At 49.3% G+C, this 19,908-nt stretch overlaps 1 protein-coding gene across 1 annotated transcript in view; it reads left to right on the plus strand.

Annotated features, from left to right (window-relative positions):
- The window catches only part of SNX9 (sorting nexin 9), a 90,953-nt gene extending 87,836 nt beyond the window's left edge, over window positions 1-3,117 (plus strand). Inside the window, exon 18 of the mRNA XM_068984994.1 lies at window positions 1,496-3,117. Coding sequence (XP_068841095.1) covers window positions 1,496-1,543 — 48 coding nt within the window. The 3' untranslated portion in view covers window positions 1,544-3,117. The remainder of the gene's footprint in view (window positions 1-1,495) is intronic.
- Window positions 3,118-19,908: the final 16,791 nt, after the last annotated feature.

Below are 19,908 nucleotides of genomic sequence, written 5' to 3' on the forward strand. Positions count from 1 at the left end.
TTTTTTTTCCAATCTCTTTTAACCGTATCTAAGAGGGGGTTGTTTTTTTCAAGAAGTAAGGGTGTGCGGGATGCTGGTGGTGAGCCCCCGAGAAGCCCCTATTGTGCGGTCCCCACTGCTCCCTGCACAGGGGACACTGTGAGATGAGGTCACCCTGCCAACTCAGCTGGGGAAGGCGCCTGGCACCGCGCGGGACCGCACAGGCCGGCTTTACGTGTGAGCGAGGGTTTCGCGGTGTGCTAGAGGGATTTCAGAAGGAAAACAAGAGCAAGAGGGGGAGTAAAGCCTCAGATGGTCCCGTTCAGGAGCCAGTAATGAAAATGTAGACCTTCACACCTCTGCAGAGCAGTTTTGTTATTTACCAGGGTGTACAGAAAACAAAGATCTAGCCCATAAATGGAAACCCAGACCTCAAAGACAAGTTCTGTAACTTCTTACGATTGACCGCACGTTGGCCGCCATATTTCTTACTAAGTTTCCATGGTGCCATCTCCTGTACGTTCAGGGATTGGCAAGCTCCAGACTCACGTCCACACACGTGTCCGCTTGTCTGTGGGTGGGCACGCCACTCGTGCATCCGCCGCGTGGGCTCTCGGAAGGGAGCCGTGGCTCATGTGCTCTGTGCATACTGTCCATGTGTGGTGGAAACGGGGGGCAAGCTGAAGGTCAGCCTGTCCCCACACTGCAGCAGCAGGGCCCGTCTCAGGAGGTCCCAGGTGTCCGGGAAGGCAGGGAGTCTGGGCCCAGCATGGAAACTGGATCCCAGGAGGACAGGCCAGTGGTCTAGAAGTGACGCCACGTGGTTGGGAGGAGCTGGGCTTCCTTTGAGCTGTGCACCGACTCCAGCAGTCCCATCTGGGAATTTAGGAAGGTCTCTCCACTCCCAGGTGGTGCTGGCGGTAAAGAACCCGCCTGCCGATGCGGGAGACGTAAGAGACGTGAGTTTGACCCCTGTGTCAAGAAGATGCCCTGGAGAAGGAAATGGCAACCCACTCCAGTATTCTTCGCTAGAGAATCTCATGGGCAGAGGAGGCTGGCAGGTTACGGTCCATAAGGTTGCGAAGAGTTGGACACAACTGAAGCGACTTAGCGTGTACCCCACTGCCCGGACGCTTTCCCTTTTATAGGGCTTCCCTGGTGGCTCAGACGGTAAAGAATCTGCCTGCAGTGCAGGAGACCTGGGTTTGATCCCTGAGTCAGGAAGATCCCCTGGAGAAGGGAATGACAACCCACTCCGGTATTCTTGCCTGAAGAATCCCATGGACAGAGAAGCTTGGCAGGCTACACCCCACGGGGTCACAAAAAGTTGGACACAACTGAACAACTAACACTTTCCCCTTCCACTGCTCAGAGGCTAAGTTGGGGCTGGGAGGGACTAGGAGCATCTAACAGTGCCAGGATTTGAAATGTCTGGAGTGTTTGAGAAGAGATGGAAATAACAGAGAACCACGGGGTCACAATGGGAGACATCTCATGTTGTTCTGTTTCTCACCAGATTGCGGAAAAGCTGAGGCAGGCCCTCAGCCGCTTCCCGGTGATGTAGGACCGGTGGAACAAACGTGGAGAAACGCCGAAGTGCTTCCTTCTGACCTGGGACAACGCAATTTGATTTTTTTTTTTCCCCATCATCCATAAAGAAACAAAGAAAACCAAAAACAAAGAGAGTTGGAAAAAAAACTTCATTTCCGTTATTAAGCACCTAAATGCATCCGATTTTTAGGAATAGTCTTTCGTTCATCTCCAGATCCATTATTTAAACCAGTGGAAATGGTCTATTTTTGGAAAGTACTTAAAGTTACCAGAATTTTAATGGAAAATTAGGGATTTGCTCCCCTGATATTTTACATAAAGTTGTAATTTATGAGTCAGCCACCGTTCTCCTGTTGCTGCCCAATGTCAGATAAGTACTAACTGCTTTCTTAAAAAATGCAAAATATGCCAGAGTAAAAAACATAATATGTTTGTATATTTTTATAACCCCTTTCCACCCTTTGAGAGTCATATCTATTTAGGAAACTCTGCAGGCCTTCCACTGAGATGTTTATAACTCAGACACTCAGTTTTCTCGAAAGAGAAAGCAGGCAGGGGCTCCCGCGGCTGCCGCCCCTCACGTGGCCATGCCGCCCCTCACGTGGCCATGCCGCATGCATCCCTCCAGAGGACCAGCTCGGCGGAACCCCGGGATCAGAGCCCCCGCGCCCACCGCCCTAAAGTGCCGTCTGCCTTGCGTTCCCTCCTGAGCCCGGGTGAGGCTGGAAGGATTCACCTAGAAAGCCCCAGGGTCTGGGGGGGAGGCGCTCTGGCTTGGCTCCTGGGACAGGAGCAGCCACGTCTCTGTGGGCAAGCACTCCTCCCAGGCTCTCTGCTTGGCCTCGAAATCTCGAGCTGCTCAAGGAGGCATCATGAGAAGTGCTGGGGAAAGCGTGATTTTGCCGCTTGATTTGGATTTTAGACTAGCAGGCTGGTGGGGGTTATTATCTGAAATGATGAAGCACAGGTAAGCAAGCCTCTCCCAGCCCCACCAGATGGGAAGGTTTTAAGGGGCTGACGAGGGTGCTAAGTCATGTAACACGCACACGCAGCCTTCCCCAAGCTTTTAAGGGCGATGCTCTTCCTGCCTGTGTCCTAAACTTAAGACAGAATTTTGTCATCACTAGTACTTCACTTAATGGCATAAAGCAAAACAGGGTCTTGGCGAACCATCAGCTTTAACCTGGGATGCTCGCAGACACGGTCTCAGCCCCACAGACCTCGCCGCCCTCTACGGCTGCCTTACCACGCCCTCGCACCACTCTTCCCTCTTCTGACCTGATAGTCACGTGATAGGAAATGAAAGTTTTGGGCCAGCACAAAGTGAAACCAAAAATAAATAGAAGAGGAAATCAAATAAACATGAATATGAGAACTTCTTGTTCTTCAGTATCACGGGTTTTTGTTGTTGTTAATGTTTTATAAGCAATTTTCCCTACTTGATTTTTCTTTTATAAAATCTTATAGAACAGTGTTTATGATACAGCCATTTAATATATGTACAAATTGTAAAGAATATGTATAAATGTTTTACACAAATGCAAGAGCATGTAGAAGCCAACATATAAATAAATTGTTAAGCTGTACAGTAAATTCTCAAGCACTTTTCCAAAACACTTTCTGGTGTTTTTGTGTGATTTTTATTTATTATTATTATTTTTTAATCATTCTTTCATGTTGCCAGCTGCTGAAGAGCATCTGGTAATGAGTTTGCCCCAGAACTTATTTCTCCTAACATGAATTAATAATGCTAACTCCTTAAATGAGCATTATCAATCCAGAAAGCATGTCATAGTCACCTATGCAGTAAGAACAAATACTGATGCCCAGTGTGTTAGGGTTCTCCAGGGAAACTGAACCTACAGGGAGTGTGTGTGTTCATCCCTTAAGAGAGCTTTCCTCCTCTTGATACCCCATGTCTTCTCATACATCCCGTCACCTTGTTCTTCCGGCGTGTCCAGGGAGAGGCTGTGGTGCTGCAGCTGTCCACTGGGGGGCGGTATTGCACGTCGGGCGAGACCCTGGGTAAACCCCGCACAGACTTCTCTTCCGCTGCGGCTCCTGGTGGAGCTCCCCGTGGGCCATAGATGCGGGGGGGAGGAGAAGGCAGTGTCGCGGGAGGGGGGCCGTGGTGTTTGGGCCACGTCCTCGTGTAACGTGAGCCTTTAGCACTGTTTCCATTCAGTGAGGGAGCGCCGCTGTGCACACTCGGCCTTAAGGCTGGTGGTCAGGTAACACCCAGTCCTGATAGGCAGCTCGGGTCTCGTGTTGACTTGCTGGCCGGTGCTTAAGCGTTCCGTCCGTTTCAGGCCAAGAGCTGTTTCTCAGAAGGAGAGTCGTCTTCTGTGGAGGATGGCAGGGCTGTGTTCCAAACCCTGAGGCCTGCACCAAGATGCTTCCACCAAAGGCTCCAGACAGCATCCCTTTCTGACACTGAAGTTTTGGGTACCACTGGATCTGCTGGATCACGTGACCCAAGCCGCAGAGCAGGTCACACGGCGGCCTGATCCGTGAGGAGCCTTCTCTTGTTCTGGGGCCCAAGTCAGTATTAACATACATATATTGATTGTCTGAGGAAGGGACCAGGAAAATGAAAAAGGATTCTAAGAAAAAGAGATGACATAGGACACTCGAAATAATGTTAGCTGACTGTGACCCAGGAAAGGGAACTTGAAAGGCAGTGAAAAATGTGTCCATTGGATGTTTGTGTTTGGAAGATTCTCCTGGAAGTTGCAAAATTTTAAAAACCTAATGAAACTCCAATACTTGGGCCACCTGATGTGAAGAACTGACTTATCGGAAAAGACCCTGATGCTGGAAAAGATTGAAGGTGGGAGGAGAAGGGGACAACAGAGGATGAGATGGTTGGATGGCATCACCGAATCAATGGACATAAGTCTGAGTAAACTCCAGGAGTTGGTGATGCAGTCCATGGGGTCGCAGAGTCAGACACGACCGAGCAGCTGAAGTGACTGACAGAATGTGTTTTTCATCCTCTATGGGTTCAGACACATTGTGCGGTTCATATAGGATATGTTGATGTTCTGATTTTTAATTACTTGTATCAACCTTTATCGCAAAAGATAGAAAATTTACGATTCTTACAAATCTTGACAGTGTAAACATTGTAGCTAAGTATCTGGAGAGGAGAGGTCAAGGCATGGTGGAGAAGGTCTGTCTGTCTGTCTAGCGTGCGAATCCGGTTGCCTGTCTCCAGAAGCAGCAGGTGCAGGAAGTTGGCCTCCTGTGAGGCTGGCAGGTGTTGGAGTCCATAAAAGACACAACTCACAAGGCTCTGGATGGAACGAACGTGAAGAGGGAGATCAACTTCCAAAATGAGTGTCAGTCCCAACAGCCTGTGAGAGATGGTCTGCACCCACCCCTATTGTGCAGCAGGGAACAGACCCTGAACCTTCTTGCCTGGGAACAGAGGTTGCAGTGGGATTGACCAGGTGCTTAAGCAGAACAAAGAAGTACATGTCAAACCCAGAACAGGGTGAGATAGTCCTGAATAAAGAGATAGGCCCACCCAGGCCATGAGAGTAACTCTATATAAAGAGATATCCCAGGCTTGAGACCCCTCTTTTGTGGCTGTGCAGGGGTGGAAAAACTGAGCCCCTGAGACTGCCTTTCCCTGCACTCCTGGTCTACAGCGGCCATGGAGGGATTCAGGTGATCCCGTCTAAAGGTTGGGAATCCAAGCTATTAATGTCCTTTATTTAAAGTAGTAAAAGTACTCAAGTAACTATTTTTATGGTTGAATAACTGCCAGGTGAAACTAATGATAATAATGAGGGAGGAAGGTTTTTTTTTTTCCGGTGCATGTTTCTTTTTTCAACCTGTTTGATTTTAAAATTCTTTTCTCCAGAGTAAGGAGAATTTGAACTCCTTTCCCAAGGGTCTTGTCAGCTGTGCCAAGAATACAGAGTCCTTACACTTTTACCCAGGCTGATTGTCAGCCTGTTTACAAATATCCTTGATGAGGTAAAGTCTCCTGATAAGAAGAGCAGGTGTGTTTACTGCTTGCTATGAAATGCAGGTTTCCCAAGCTCCAGTTTCCTTGCTTGTCACACAACCCACCGCACGAGCAGGCGTCCCTCTGGAGTCCCCTACTTGCCACCGATGGACTTGCAAGATAGTGGGTGAAGCTCCCTGCAGCCTGTACCATTAAGTTACCCTCTTGCTTCTGACTCAGGAGGCCCTTTCTCCTGCCAGCATCCATGAAACAGCAACAGACTAACTTGCTTGTAAATAGAACAAAATCAAATCCCATACCCAGCAGTTAACGTCTGTAAGGAAACATTTTTTAAAAACTAAGAATAAAAAAATGAATAAAGCCACCAAAAAATATACACACTAGCAAAGACCACTGAAGGATGAGCTGTAATCTTCCACACTCCACCAGCAAGCAGTATAAAAGAACCAGGGGAGGAGTTCCCTGGCGGCCCAGCGGTTAGGACTCAGGGAGCCCAGATTCAATCCCTGTTTGGGGAACTAAGATCCTACAGGCCTCAAAGCGTGGCCAAAAAAGAAAGAACCAGGGCAACAAATTGAAGTTTTAGCAGAGCAGAAAGAATATTTTTTCCCCAGCCTTACTGAGCTATAATTGATGTGCAACCTGTGTGAATAGAGGATATACACCATAATGATTTGTATGTATATATTTGCAAAAGATAACCAAGGTTAGTGAACACGTCCATCACCTCACATAGTTATAATTTTGTGTGGATGAGAGGGTAAGTTTTAAGATCTACTCTCATACAGCTTTCATATGTACATAGCACAGTATTTTTAGTCGGAGTCTCCGTGCTGTCTAAATGCTGTTGACAGTTCAAAGGCCAACAACAGGCCAGATTGTCCGAAGGCCATTAAACCTCTGTGGAGAAGATTGTTTAGCTTCTGAGTCAAGACTAAGTTCAAAGGTCTTTAGGAATACACATCCATATCTTAAGTCAAAGAAAGTTGTAAAGTTCAATTAAGCAATCCATTTATAGCTTTCAGAGAACTCTGGCTTGGGGAGAGAAAGAAAAATGTGTGTACTAGGAACCTGGGCCAGGCATAAGTTTGAAGCATGTGTTTGGTTTTTTTTTCTTAATGGTGAGGGCCTCTCATCTGGCTCATCCCCAGGAGCTGCCCTGATGAATCGGGGAGGCCAAGGAGGTGGGGTTGGTGGTGAATCATCAATTCCAGAGAAAAGCCATGACATCACCAAAAATGATGTTGGTTCACCAGGAAGCCGGAGTCACGCACTTCTCCAGGTATAAGACGGTCTCCGGGCATGTGGTGGTGAGGGAGGGCACGGCGGCCGCCCACGGTCAGATGCCTGAAGTCACAGGACACACACAGCCCCGTCACTTGCCCTGAGAGCACTGGCTCAGCCAGAGGTAACCCTGTCCTCAGGAGACACAGTAGGGACGTTTACGGAGGACGAACTGTCATCTGGTGGGTAGGAGCCGAGAGGTTGCTCAGCGTCCTCCAATGCACAGAACAGCCTCCACAAAAAATTATCCACCCTAAGTGTCTCTGTCTCTCTCTCTTTAGTCACTAAGTCGTGTCTAACTCCTGCGACCCCATGGACTGTAGCCTGCCAGGCTCCTCTGTCCATGGGATTCTCCGGGCAAGAATACTGGAGTGGCTCGCCATTTCCTTCTCCAGGGGATCTTCCCGACCCAGAGATTGAACCCGGGTCTCCCGCATTGCAGGCAGACTCTTTACCAACTGAGCTCTGGGTGAACTGTCAATAGCACCCAAACTGAGAAACTGTTTGGGACTTTGCTGGTGGTCAGTGGCTAAGACTCCACACTCCCAATGCAGGGGGCCTGGGTTTGATCCCTGGTCAAGGAAGTAGATCCCACATGCCCCAACTAAAAGATGCCTTGTGCCATTCCAGACCACCTGACCTGCCTCTTGAGAAATCTGTATGCAGGTCAGGAAGCAACAGTTAGAACTGGACATGGAACAACAGACTGGTTCCAAATAGGAAAAGGAGTACGTCAAGGCTGTATATTGTCACTCTGCTTATTTAACTTCTATGCAGAGTACATCATGAGAAACGCTGGACTGGAAGAAACACAAGCTGGAATCAAGACTGCCGGGAGAAATATCAATAACCTCAGATATGCAGATGACACCACCCTTATGGCAGAAAGTGAAGAGGAGCTAAAAAGCCTCTTGATGAAAGTGAAAGAGGAGAGTGAAAACGTTGGCTTAAAGCTCAACATTCAGAAAACGAAGATCATGGCATCTGGTCCCATCACTTCATGGGAAATAGATGGGGAAACAGTAGAAACAGTGTCAGACTTTATTTTTTTGGGCTCCAAAATCACTGCAGATGGTGACTGCAGCCATGAAATTAAAAGACCCTTACTCCTTGGAAGAAAAGTTATGAGCAACCTAGATAGCATAATCAAAAGCAGAGACATTACTTTGCCGACTAAGGTCTGTCTAGTCAAGGCTATGGTTTTTCCTGTGGTCATGTATGGATGTCAGAGTTGGACTGTGAAGAAGGCTGAGCGCAGAAGAATTGATGCTTTTGAACTGTGGTGTTGGAGAAGACTCTTGAGAGTCCCTTGGACTGCAAGGAGATCCAACCAGTCCATTCTGAAGGAGATCAACCCTGGGATTTCTTTGGAAGGAATGATGCTAAAGCTGAAACCCCAGTACTTTGGCCACCTCATGAGAAGAGTTAACTCATTGGAAAAGACTCTGATGCTGGGAGGGATTGGGGGCAGGAGGAGAAGGGGACGACCCAGGATGAGATGGCTGGATGGCATCATGGACTCGATGGATGTGAGTCTGAGTGAACTCCGGGAGATGGTGATGGACAGGGAGGCCTGGCGTGCTGCGCTTCATCGGATCACAAAGAGTCGGACACGACTGAGCGACTGAAATGAACTGAACTGAACTGAACTGTGCCAGCTAAGACCTGGACAGCCAAATAAAAACAAATACTAAACTAACAACTTGAAGAAAGAAAAAAAAAGCAAACAGACAATTGCAGTTTGCCTGGGGATCGTAGGTGTTTTCAGGGACATACAGAAAGCATTCAACAAATGCCTGTGGATGAGGATAAAAAGCTGTCATCAGTGAAATCTAGACATGCCCAGGGCAGGGCAGGAATCGGGGCAGCCAGAGGCTATGGGGCTGAAAGCAGCACTTGGACCAGGAAGCAGGATGTGAGCTGAGACCGAGCTCCTCCAGAGGTTCTTTGGGGGTAAGATGTTGAGTGATCTTTATACAAAATTATATTTTTCTGAATTTTTTAACAATGAGCTTGTTCATAATTCAAAAAAATCTAATGTACAACATGGTGACCGTAGCTAACATTGCTGTATGATGTATAGGAAAGTTTTTAAGAGTAAATCCAGAGGATTTTCATCACAAGGAGAAAATCTTTTTCCTCTTTTCTCCTTTTCTTTTTATTGTATCCATGAGATGATGAATGTTAATTGAACCCATTATAATCATTTCTTTATATGTGTAAATCATGCTGTACACTTTGAACTTATACAGTGATGTACATCAACTATTTTTCTATAAAAATGGGAAAATGTATAAAAACATATTTGACATCACTAAAAAATGTTTTTCAAAGCTGTTGGAATGATCTCATTTCACAAACCATCTCTTTCCTGGACGTTATTAGTACCGACCCTGAACTAGGCTGATTCCCTCTGCACATACAGACCTCGGTTCATCTGCTGGTTCAACCCAGTGAAATGGGAATCATCAAAGTCTGAAGACCTTCCCTCCGGTGAAGAAACCCTTGGCAACGTGGAGAGGCCTGAACTATGAGTGGGAGCCCTGGGCTCTAACCTCAAGTCTGGTGCCAGCGTCTGCCACCTTGAACCAGCCACGCGAGCTCTCTGGATCTCAGTCCCCTCGGCCCCGGGGTGGCCGGCTGGACAGCAGATGTGTCCAGAGCCCTGACCAGCCCTGGGGCCTCCCCAAGGTGCTCACACGAGAGCAGGGAGCTGGGTGCACGCCCACCGCCCATGGCTTTAGTGTGGGCAGCGCTGCCTCCTGAGGGACCCCCTAGAGCACCCAGCCCCAGTGCGTTTAAGGGCAGGGCAGCATGTCGCAGACTGCCTGCGCTCCTCACTCCTCAGCCCTGCCGATTCAAAAGCTGGGCTGGATCCGACGTCCACCTGCTGCTCCCGGCGCGTCTCAGCCGGCAGGAGACAAAGGCGAGCTCACGAGGAGGTGTGATCCAAGCTGAGTGTCCAGAAACCCTCTTTTCCCTACAAAGCTTCTTGATCTCAGAGTGGTCAGCGGGTGCCAATCGACTCCACAACCACTGGTGAGGGGCAGTGCAGACACCAGTCCTCTCTTCCATAACGATCACTGCTGCCCTGCTGGCAGGTGGGGAAACCAGGGCGGGACTGACACCCCCACCCCAGCAGTGACACCCCCACCCCAGGAGTGACACCCTCACCGGAGTGACACCTCCACTCAGCAGTGACACTCCCACCCCCAGAGTGACACCCCCACCCAAGCAGTCACACCCCCACCCCCGGAGAGACACCCCCACCCCAGGAGTGGCACCCTCACCGGAGTGACACCTCCACTCAGCAGTGACACTCCCACCCCCAGAGTGACACCCCCACCCAAGCAGTCACACCCCCACCCCCGGAGTGACACCCCCACCCCTGGAGTGACAGCCCCACCCCCAGAGTGACACCCTTACCCCCGGAGTGACACCCCTACCCCCGGAGTGACACCCCCACCACCGAGTGACACCCCCACTCAGCAGTGACACCCCCACCCCCGGAGTGACACCCCCACCCCTGGAGTGACAGCCCCACCCCCAGAGTGACACCCCCACCCAAGCAGTCACACCCCCACCCCCGGAGTGACACCCCCACCCCCAGAGTGACACCCCCACCCCTGGAGTGACACCCCCACCCCTGGAGTGACAGCCCCACCCCCAGAGTGACACCCCTATCCCCGGAGTGACAGCCCCACCCCAGCAGTGACACCCCCACCCCAGGAGTGACACCCCCACCCCAGCAGTCACACCCCCTCCCAGCAGTGACACCCACACCCCAGAGTGACACCCCCACTCCCGCTCCACACCTGCCAGGCACCAAGTTTGGAGCCTCAGTCAGCACTCACTCTTGCCTTTCAGCTTGGCAAGCACTGTTCCTTCACAAAATGATGAGCCGCTAAAGTAACATGGGAGGGACCTCCCTGGTGGTCCCGTGGTTAAGACTGTGGGCTTCCAATGCAGAGGATGTGGGTTCAATCCCCATTCAGGGAACTAAGACCCCACGTGCCCTGGAGCCAAAAAACCGACATAAGATAGAAGCAATATCGTAATAAATTCAATAAAGACTTTTTAAAAAACTAGTCTACATTAGAAAACAACTTTAAAAACAGAATTTAAAAATACAGTCTTAAAAACCAGCAAGTTCTGTGATCTTTCTGCTAACCAGCATGGGTATTAGGAGAAGAGACTCGTCGTTTCCAAGGCTTTTGAAGTTACTGCTGGCGCTTTGGCAGGCACCTTCCTTTGGCACAGGCTTGCAGCAAAGTCTGAGATGGCTGAGACTCTGCAAGCTTATTGTTTGAACATTAAATCCAATATCACCTGATGCACTTTGTCTGGAAAGTGAAGCACGTGACAGACCGAGAGTGAGGCCCGGGGCCTTGTAGAAACAGCCCTGGTGCTGAGCGCAGGGCCACCCACCCTCCAAGCTGAGGGGACAGCTCACCCCCCTCCCACCCCTGCTGCCCAAGGAAGATTGTTCCCCAAGTCCCTTCTGTGGTCTGGGTGTGCATGCATGGTCAGTGGCTAAGTCCTTTCAAAGACTCTTTGAAACCTGATGGGCTGCAGCCCGCCAGGCTCCTCTGTCCATGGGCTCTCCCAGGCAAGAATAGGGGAGTGGGTTGTCATTTCCTGCTCCAGGGGATCTTCCCGACCCAGGGACCGAACTCGTGTCTTCTTGCATCTCCTGTGTTGGCAGGAGGGTTTCTTTCCCACTAGTGCCACCTGGGAAGCCTTCTCCGAGTGGCACCCAGGTAATTTGGCTGTCAGATACTAATAGTGGATTTCTGTTTTGTTTCTCAGCCATCAGATGTAACTGATGAACGAGTGAAGAGGGAAAGGGAGGCTAATAACGGAAGTGTTGAGCTCAGGGCCGCACCTAGAGTAGCACGTTGAGTGCTCCCCACGTCCTTCCCAGCTGGGTACAGAAACCTCAGGCTGCGTTTAGTTCACTCCTTCATTTAATAACGTTGGCTGTGATGATTATTGCTTTACCTGGATTCCGGGGAGACGCCGTGACTTAGCTACCGAGGACCTCGCTCAGCCCAGGGCACAGCAGGCAGAAAGGCCAGGGGTGGGAAGAGGGGGCTGGACGCATAGAACGGAAAGGCAGTGAGCAGGAGAGATGGTTCCCTCCAGTCCAGGCAGGAGCCCGGGCTCGTAGAGGGGGACATGAGCCCCATCTGCAGGGACACCTTTCTGAGATCCCCCAGTAGCCTGAAGCAGGGTGTCTCCCCATGCTGGCTGGCGGCTCTGTGGCACATTCCCAGGCCTCTGCGGGTCCTGGGAATTGATTTCTGCTGATTCTATCACTGTCCTCCCGCAGTGACCTCATAGGGACGCATGGGACGATTTTCAGCCAAAGCCTTGTCTCTAGGGGACTCAGGTGCAGTTCTCTAGAAGACGGACGCCCCCTTTAGTTCCCTTCTCTCCTGAGCTCTGCCCATCTCATCCTAGCTGCCTTCATCTTCCCAAACTCTGATCTGTCTCTTCAACTCAGTGAGACCACGAAACTCTATGTGGCTCCCCCTTCCTAGTTCTGGGCCTGGAAGCAGCATCTGTCCCCGAATGGGCAGCATCTGGGGACACCAGAGGGCTCACCTGTTCCTCTTCTCACGATGATCAAGGTCCTGTCTAAAGTCTGAACCCATTTTTCCTATATTCTCTTTTGCTTTTTATGGAAGGAGAGGTAACGTACCCTCTGTTACCCCGTCAAGAATAACAGGAAGTGGAAAGCCTGTCATTTATTTTTAAAGTCTGAAGGGGGTGGCAGTTCCCCATCCACAGAGAACACCCCCGCACACCTTCTTCAACTTGTACTTTGCAGCCATGTTCTCGCAGTCCCTCCAGCAGACATTCTAACTTCATCATCATTTGGTTCAGCTTTCCTTGTGGCTCAGATGGTAAAGAATCTGCCTATAATGTGGGAGACCTGGGTTCGATCCCTGGGTTGGGAAGATCCCCTAGAGAAGGGAAAGGCTACCCACTCCAGTATTCTGGCCTGGAGAATTCCATGGATGTATTAGTCCATGGGGTCGCAAAGAGTCAGACACAACTGAGCGGCATTCATTTCATCATTATTTGGTTCTCGACCGCCTCTGTGCCCACCGGAGGATCATGCGTCTCCATCTCCCTAGAATTAGGCATCGCGGTGTGACTTGCTCTAACCAAAGAAATGTCGCTGGGAGCATGCTGTGTGCGTCCTACTGCTCCTCTCTCAGCCTGTCTTTTCCATCATGCAATGAGAGTGTGGACGTAAGGGGGATGGAGAGCTGAAGCAGAGAGCGGAGAGACGGGCTGGAGGGGGGAGCCGTCAGTGGGATCTGCACGAGCAAGGAGGAGGCTCCTGCCACCTTTAGCCGCTGAAGCCTGAAGTTATTTCTTACGCAGCACGAAATACGCCAACCTGAGTCTGAATGAGTTCCCCTGACCCTAGACACCCATCTACAAACAGGTTGGTTTAATGAAGCAGGAGTTTTTGAAAATATACCATATCAATCCACCAGAAAAAAATGAGCAGAAAGAAGCAAAACTTTACAGAAGAAAACTAACCATTTTTTTTGAGATCAAGTCCTTTCGTTGATGTGTTTGCATCGCTTCCATGGATCAGTCCATTGTCCTTCAGAAGGGTTTATACTTGCCTTGTCTCAAACCTAAACAGAATGGAAAAGAACTTAGCATCCACGGTAGATATTTGTCTACAACAGGAGGCTTGACCCGCATAAACTGAAATTTTTCTGTGAGGAGCCATCCTCCTCAGTCCTCTTCTATTACATAAGGTTAGCTTTGCTTTTTTCAGTGCCAAAAAGGAAATGCTTTTGTGGTTAAGATTTACTTTCCAGCCACCTGCAGAGGTATGTTCCCTCCCAGTTTTATTGCGATATAATTGGCATATGACATTGTATGAGTTTAAGGTATATAGCAGAATGACTGACATACGTGTATATTGTGAAATGGTCACAATACGTTAACATACATCACCTCACATAGTTACAAATTTCTTTTTTCTTTTTCGTGTGATGAGACATTTTAAGAGGTACTTTGGGGGCTTCCCTGGCAACTCAGTGGTAAAGAATCCACCTGCCAGTGCAGGGGACACAGGTTTGATCCCTGGTCCAGGAGAATCCCACAGGCCATGGGGCAATTAAACCCATGTACCACAACTACAAAGCTAGTGGAGGTGATGGAATTCCAGTTGTTCAAATCCTAGAAGATGATGCTGTTGAAGTGCTGCACTCAATATGCCAGCAAATTTGGAAAACTCAGCAGTGGCCATAGGACTGGAAAAGGTCAGTTTTCTTTCCAATCCCAAAGAAAGGCAATGCCAAAGAATGCTCAAACTACTGCACAATTGCACTCATCTCACATGCTAGCAAAGTAATGCTCAAAATCCTCCAAGCCAGGCTTCAACAGTATATGAACCATGAACCACGAACTTCCAGATGGATTTACTTCCAATTTCCAGAAGGAAGTTCCAGATGGAACTTCCAGAACTTCAAGCTGGATTTAGAAAAGGCAGAGGAACCAGAGATCAAATTGCCAACATCCATTAGATCATCGAAAAAGCAAGAGAGTTCCAGAAAAACATCTACTTCTGCTTTATTGACTATGCCAAAGCCTTTGACTGTGTGGATCATGACAAACTGTGGAAAATTCTTAAAGAGATGGGAATACCAGACCACCTGACATGCCTCCTGAGAAATCTGTATGCAGGTCAAGAAGCAGCAGTTAGAACTGGGCATGGAACAACAGATTGGTTCCAAATCGGGAAAGGAGTACGCCAAGGCTGTATATTGTCACCCTGCTTATTTAACTTATATGCAGAACATTATGAGAAACACTGGACTGGATGAAGCACAAGCTGGAATCAAGATTGCTGGGAGAAATATCAATAATGTCAGATATGCAGATGACACCACCCTTATGACAGAAAGTGAAGAAGAACTGAAGAGGCTCCTGAAAGTAAAGAGGAGAGTGAAAAAGTCGGTTTAAAACTCAGCATTCAAAAACTGATTTCATGGCTTCCAGTCCCATCACTTCATGGCAAATAGATGGGAAATCAATGGAAAACAGAGACTTTATCTTGGGGGGCTCCAAAATCACTGCAGATGGTGTCTGTAGTCATGAAATTAAGACACTTACTCCTTGGAAGAAAAGCTATGACCAACCTAGACAACATATTAAAAAGCAGAGACATTACTTTGCCAGCAAAGGCCCATCTAGTCAAAGCTATGGTTTTTCCCATAGTCATGTATGGTTGTGAGAGTTGGACTATAAAGAAAGCTGAGCACCAAAGAATTGATGCTTTCGAGCTGTGCTGCTGGAGAAGACTCTGAGAGTCCCCTGGACTGCAAGGAGTCCAACCAGTCCATCCTAAAGGAACTCAGTCCTGAATATTCATTGGAAGGACTGATGCTGAAGCTGGAGCTCCAATCCTTTAGCCACCTGATGCAAAGAACTGACTCATTTGAAAAGACCCTGATGCTGCAAAAGATTGAAGGCGGGAGGAGAAGCAGACGACGGAGGATGAGATGGCTGGACGGCATCACCGACTCAATGGACATGAGTTTGAGTAAGCTCCAGGAGTTGGTGATGGACAGGGAGGCCTGGAGGGCTGCAGTCCATGGGTCGCAAAGAGTCGGACACGACTGAGTGGCTGGATTGAACAGGCCACAACTATCGAGCCTGCGCTCTAGAGCCTGGGAGCTATGGCTACTGAGCCTGCACGCTTACAACCCGCGCTCTGCAACACCAGAAGCCACCACAATGAGAAGTTCACGCACTGCAACTAGAGAGTAGCCCCCGCTCACCACAAGGTAACAAGAGAAAGCCCATGAAGCGACAAAGACCCAGCACAGCAATAGGCAAATAAATAAAAATAAAACAGCAATGCAAAAAAGAGGTACTTTTGATAGCAGCTTCTATCTTGTTTCCAAAAGAGGAATTCTTAACCTATGGTCTGTGTATCACTAGGGGATGTGTGACAATGAATCACATGGAATTGTAAACAAATTATATGCGTATTTTACATTTTTTTCTGGGAAAAGGGATTTGCACCTTTCATCAGATTCTTAGACGTCTGGGTGACTCACTTTAAAGACAAAGTCAGTTTCCTCACCTAACAAGACTCTCATCTCACATTTCATCAGCCGAGTCCTGTTCTTTTTCTTGTAATTTCTTCTCCTTCTTTTTCCTTTTTCTTATACTATGGACACTGAAGGAATGTCCTGAGAGGGAGGACTGCATAATTTCACAAGTGGATGGGCGGTAGTTTCCACTTAGCCCTGGAGGTTCTGTGTGATCACCCAGGTCAGCTGTCTGAGCTGGATGCCTGAATCTGATCCAGCAGTCTTTATGCAAAATCCCCAGGGGCCCTTCAGGCTCAGCACCAGCTTGTTAAGTGAAGGCAGAGCAAAAACCTACTGTCGTCCTTGGCCAAAGGAGGGAGAAATGGAAAGTCGTCCAGCCTTAAGGAGAAAGGAAAGTCCTTCCTCTCACAGCTGTTTGACTCAGTGTGGGGTTTTGGATTTTTGTATAAAGGGTGTTGGGATGGGCAGGACATGTTGTGGCAAAGAGAATGAAAAGCGAGGGGAAAGCAAGCTCTAAGTATATCCTCACTACCTCCTGGGGAGTCCTGGCACCAAGAGGCAGAGAAAGCTTATTTAACTCACTCTGAGCAAACTTCCAGATATAGAGAGACAAACCAACCTGGCTGTCTAGTCAACACTACTGTCTAAAAAAATGCATGTGAGCCCCTGGAGGTCACCTGGGCATTGAGAAGCAAGTCAAGCTGAAAATAGCCACCGTGACTGGAGACCCTCTGCGCCCTAGAGGCCGCTTAGGAGCTGGGCATGGAGTCTCGGTTCACGCATCACAAATGTGCCTAAAAACTGAAGGAGGAAACAGACAGAACAGGCTCCGTCTCGAGAGCAGGACTCCATCTTGGGCCGGACTGTGGACTTTGAGCTATATGCCCAGTATCTATGGAAACGACAGACCAACTGGAAAACCAGGCCCCCTAGATGGAAGAGCCCCAGGGCTCGTACCTAGACTCTCTGTTCCCTTAAAGAATACCCTAATTATCTGTGTAACTGAATAGAATCATAAATTATATTATGCTTATTGGGGTATGACCACAGGCCTATTGATAATTGTCCACTGTTAACTACCTAGGCTTAAGGCATATGAATCACGGGTTAACGTTGGTTGTATCTTTCTTTTCCTTTGTGCAGACTCAGTTCAGTTCAGATCAGTCGCTCAGTCGTGTCCAACTCTTTGCGACCCCATGAATCGCAGCACGCCAGGCCTCCCTGTCCATCACCAACTCCCGGAGTTCACTCAAACTCACATCCATCGAGTCGGTGATGCCATCCAGCCGTCTCATCCTCTGTCGTCCCCTTCTGCCCCAAGTCTCTCCCAGCATCAGAGTCTTTTCCAATGAGTCAACTCTTCGCACGAGGTGGCCAAAGTCCTGGAGTTTCAGCTTTAGCATCATTCCTTCCAAAGAAATCCCAGGGCTGATCTCCTTCAGAATGGACTGGCTGGATCTCCTTGCAGACCAAGGGACTCTCAAGATTCTTCTCACTGGTTTCAGGGAATTTTGGGAGGTGGGTTTGGGCACGTAGTCTTAGGGTATATAAGGTTTTCAGAAAAACTGGTCGGGGTCCTTGGCTGAGAGGAGACTCTGCCTTGGGCCCGCCGGTGTAATAAACCACACTCCGCTATCTGCATTGTCCTTCTGAGTGAGTTTGTTTCCCAGAACCCGTGGCTACAAGATTTGGTGCATGGGCCGGGAAACTCCTCACTTTGAGGAGATAAGTCCCATTTGGGACTACTCCGAGGCCTTGCGGCTCGAATCTTCTAGAGGAGGGGAGGCGCCTCGCCCTTCTGGAAGGATTCTGCTTCTCAATGCCTGGACCTTTCACGTTAGCAGGTAGTGGATGGCAGCAGGGGAACTGAGCGCTGAGGTGAGAAGGAACCTACCCGGCAGGGTGGAAGAGGGGGCCTGATCACCCTCCTGGGAGGGATTAGAAGGGGCACAGACCCACAGGGGCCTGGAATAGGCAGGTGGCAACGATTCCTTGGTACACAGGTTGACGAGTGTGTTCGGGCTTAGGAAGGAAATTTGTGAAGGTCATTTAGGAGGTGTTGTCCATGCCGTCTTGGGGAAAATTATTACCAAGCAATTGCCAGGGGATTTTTAGGAGAAGAAACTTGGTTTTTGTGTGCTCGTATGCTGCCCTCCCCAAGGAGGTGTCCCATCTGCTATGAAATTCTTGACCCCCTTGGAATTCTCAGGCTAGCAGGAGGGGGATACATAAGTGAGTATGAATTGGCTTTTCCGGAGACGGCCATGGGATATTTAACCCATCTGTATTTTCATCCGCACCTGATCAAGCCCACTAAGGCAGAATGGACTTTAAAAGTTAAGGGAGAAACAGTCTGGGACCACGTGGTGTTCTGGTTCGGCTGTGCTGACCGGTGGGTGAAGACACGCTGATCCCCCTTCTCCCTCTGGGGTCTGGCAGGTAAGGCTCTTCTCACCCCAATTAGGAAGGAGGTGAATGACAATTTAAGTGTCATTGAGTGGAAATATCAGAAGTACATAGGGTGCTGAGAACTTCGTAGACAGAACAAAAAGGAAAAGTGGAAGAAGGTCCGAGAAGTTAAGCAAGACGGGAAGAGTGACTCTAAGGCAACTGTACTGGAGTGCAGGGTTAAACATTTTAAGAAGGGATTTGGAGGAGACTATGGGGTGAAGATGAAGCCTAACCACCTCCACATACTCTGTGAGGTCGAATGGCCCCCTGTGGGAGTAGGACGGCCACCAGAGAACACCATGAACTTAAAAATGGTGGAAGCAGGCTATGCAGTAGTCACAGGAGGGCCAGGACACCTGGATCAATAGCCATATACTGACTCACGGCTAGGGTTAGCTCAAGAGCCTCCTACCTGGACAAGGTTCTGTATCCAGATGGGAAAGGGAAAAATATCAATGGCATAAAAGTTGACTGATGATAAAAGAGGAAATTCTACAGGATTTGGACGGGGACGACCTGCCCCCTCCCCCATACTGGCTAATGACGCGCCTGCCTCCTAGTGCTCCACCAGGACCGGAGGCCGCCTTAACGCCCGATCCAGGGCCAGGTGAAGTTCCTGCAGCAGCCGCTGCTCCTCCGCCAGCTCCCCCAGAGCTCGTGGAGGTGCTGTTTCGGCAGGATCCCAGCAACGGAGACCTCTGGTCAACGCCCCCAGAATCCCACCTCAGGTGGACCTCCTAGATTGCATCTAGATTGTATTTCCCGGTGAGTACTGATGGGAAGGGGGAAGAAAACGCAGCAATTAGACAGAGGCTGCACTCCGCCAAGGAACAGGGGGAAAGAAGCCCACTACAGATGCCCCTCAGAGAGCTACGACAGCCTCCAGCTCAGGACACGCTCCACCGTACTCGGGGGAGCCACAAGCCATGATTAGACAATGGAGACTGTTTTTTGACCCCACTGCCCTGCATAGGATGACATAATCCACTACTAGTCTCCCTTTTCAGCACTGAGGAAAGACACAGGATCCTGAGGCCAGAAAATGGTTAAGAGAAGTGGCACCTGAGGGTGCTGCAAACCCGCAGCGGTGGGCAGAACCAGCCGCCCCGATGAGAGGCCCGGTGGGACTGTAACACAGAGGAAGGTGGGAGCCACCTGAGAGATATTCAGAGGCTATTTTACATGTTCTCAAGAGGGGGCCCCGAAAAGCTATGAGTATCGCAAAACCCTCCGAAGTGATTCAAAGGGAAAGCGAATCACCCTCTGAGTTCTGCGAAAGACTGTGCGAGGCCTATAGACTATTCGCCAATAGACCCAGCCAGAGGCTGCTGGGTCTCAGGTGTGATAAATGCAGCCTTTGTGTCTCCAGCCTACCCTGAAAATGTCAGATGGGGGAACACCAAGTGACTCATGAATTTTTATACATCCCTGAATGCCCAGTACCTTTGTTAGGAAGAGACTTGCTGTCTAAATTGGGGGCACAAGTCACCTTTCCCCCGACGAAAGACCCATTGTTCGAGTGGGCTCAACCACCTATTTACTCTTCCTCTCAGTAACCCCTCAAGATGAATG

This window comes from Capricornis sumatraensis, chromosome 13 (genome assembly GCF_032405125.1).
Source record: "Capricornis sumatraensis isolate serow.1 chromosome 13, serow.2, whole genome shotgun sequence".
NCBI lineage: Eukaryota > Metazoa > Chordata > Mammalia > Artiodactyla > Bovidae > Capricornis > Capricornis sumatraensis.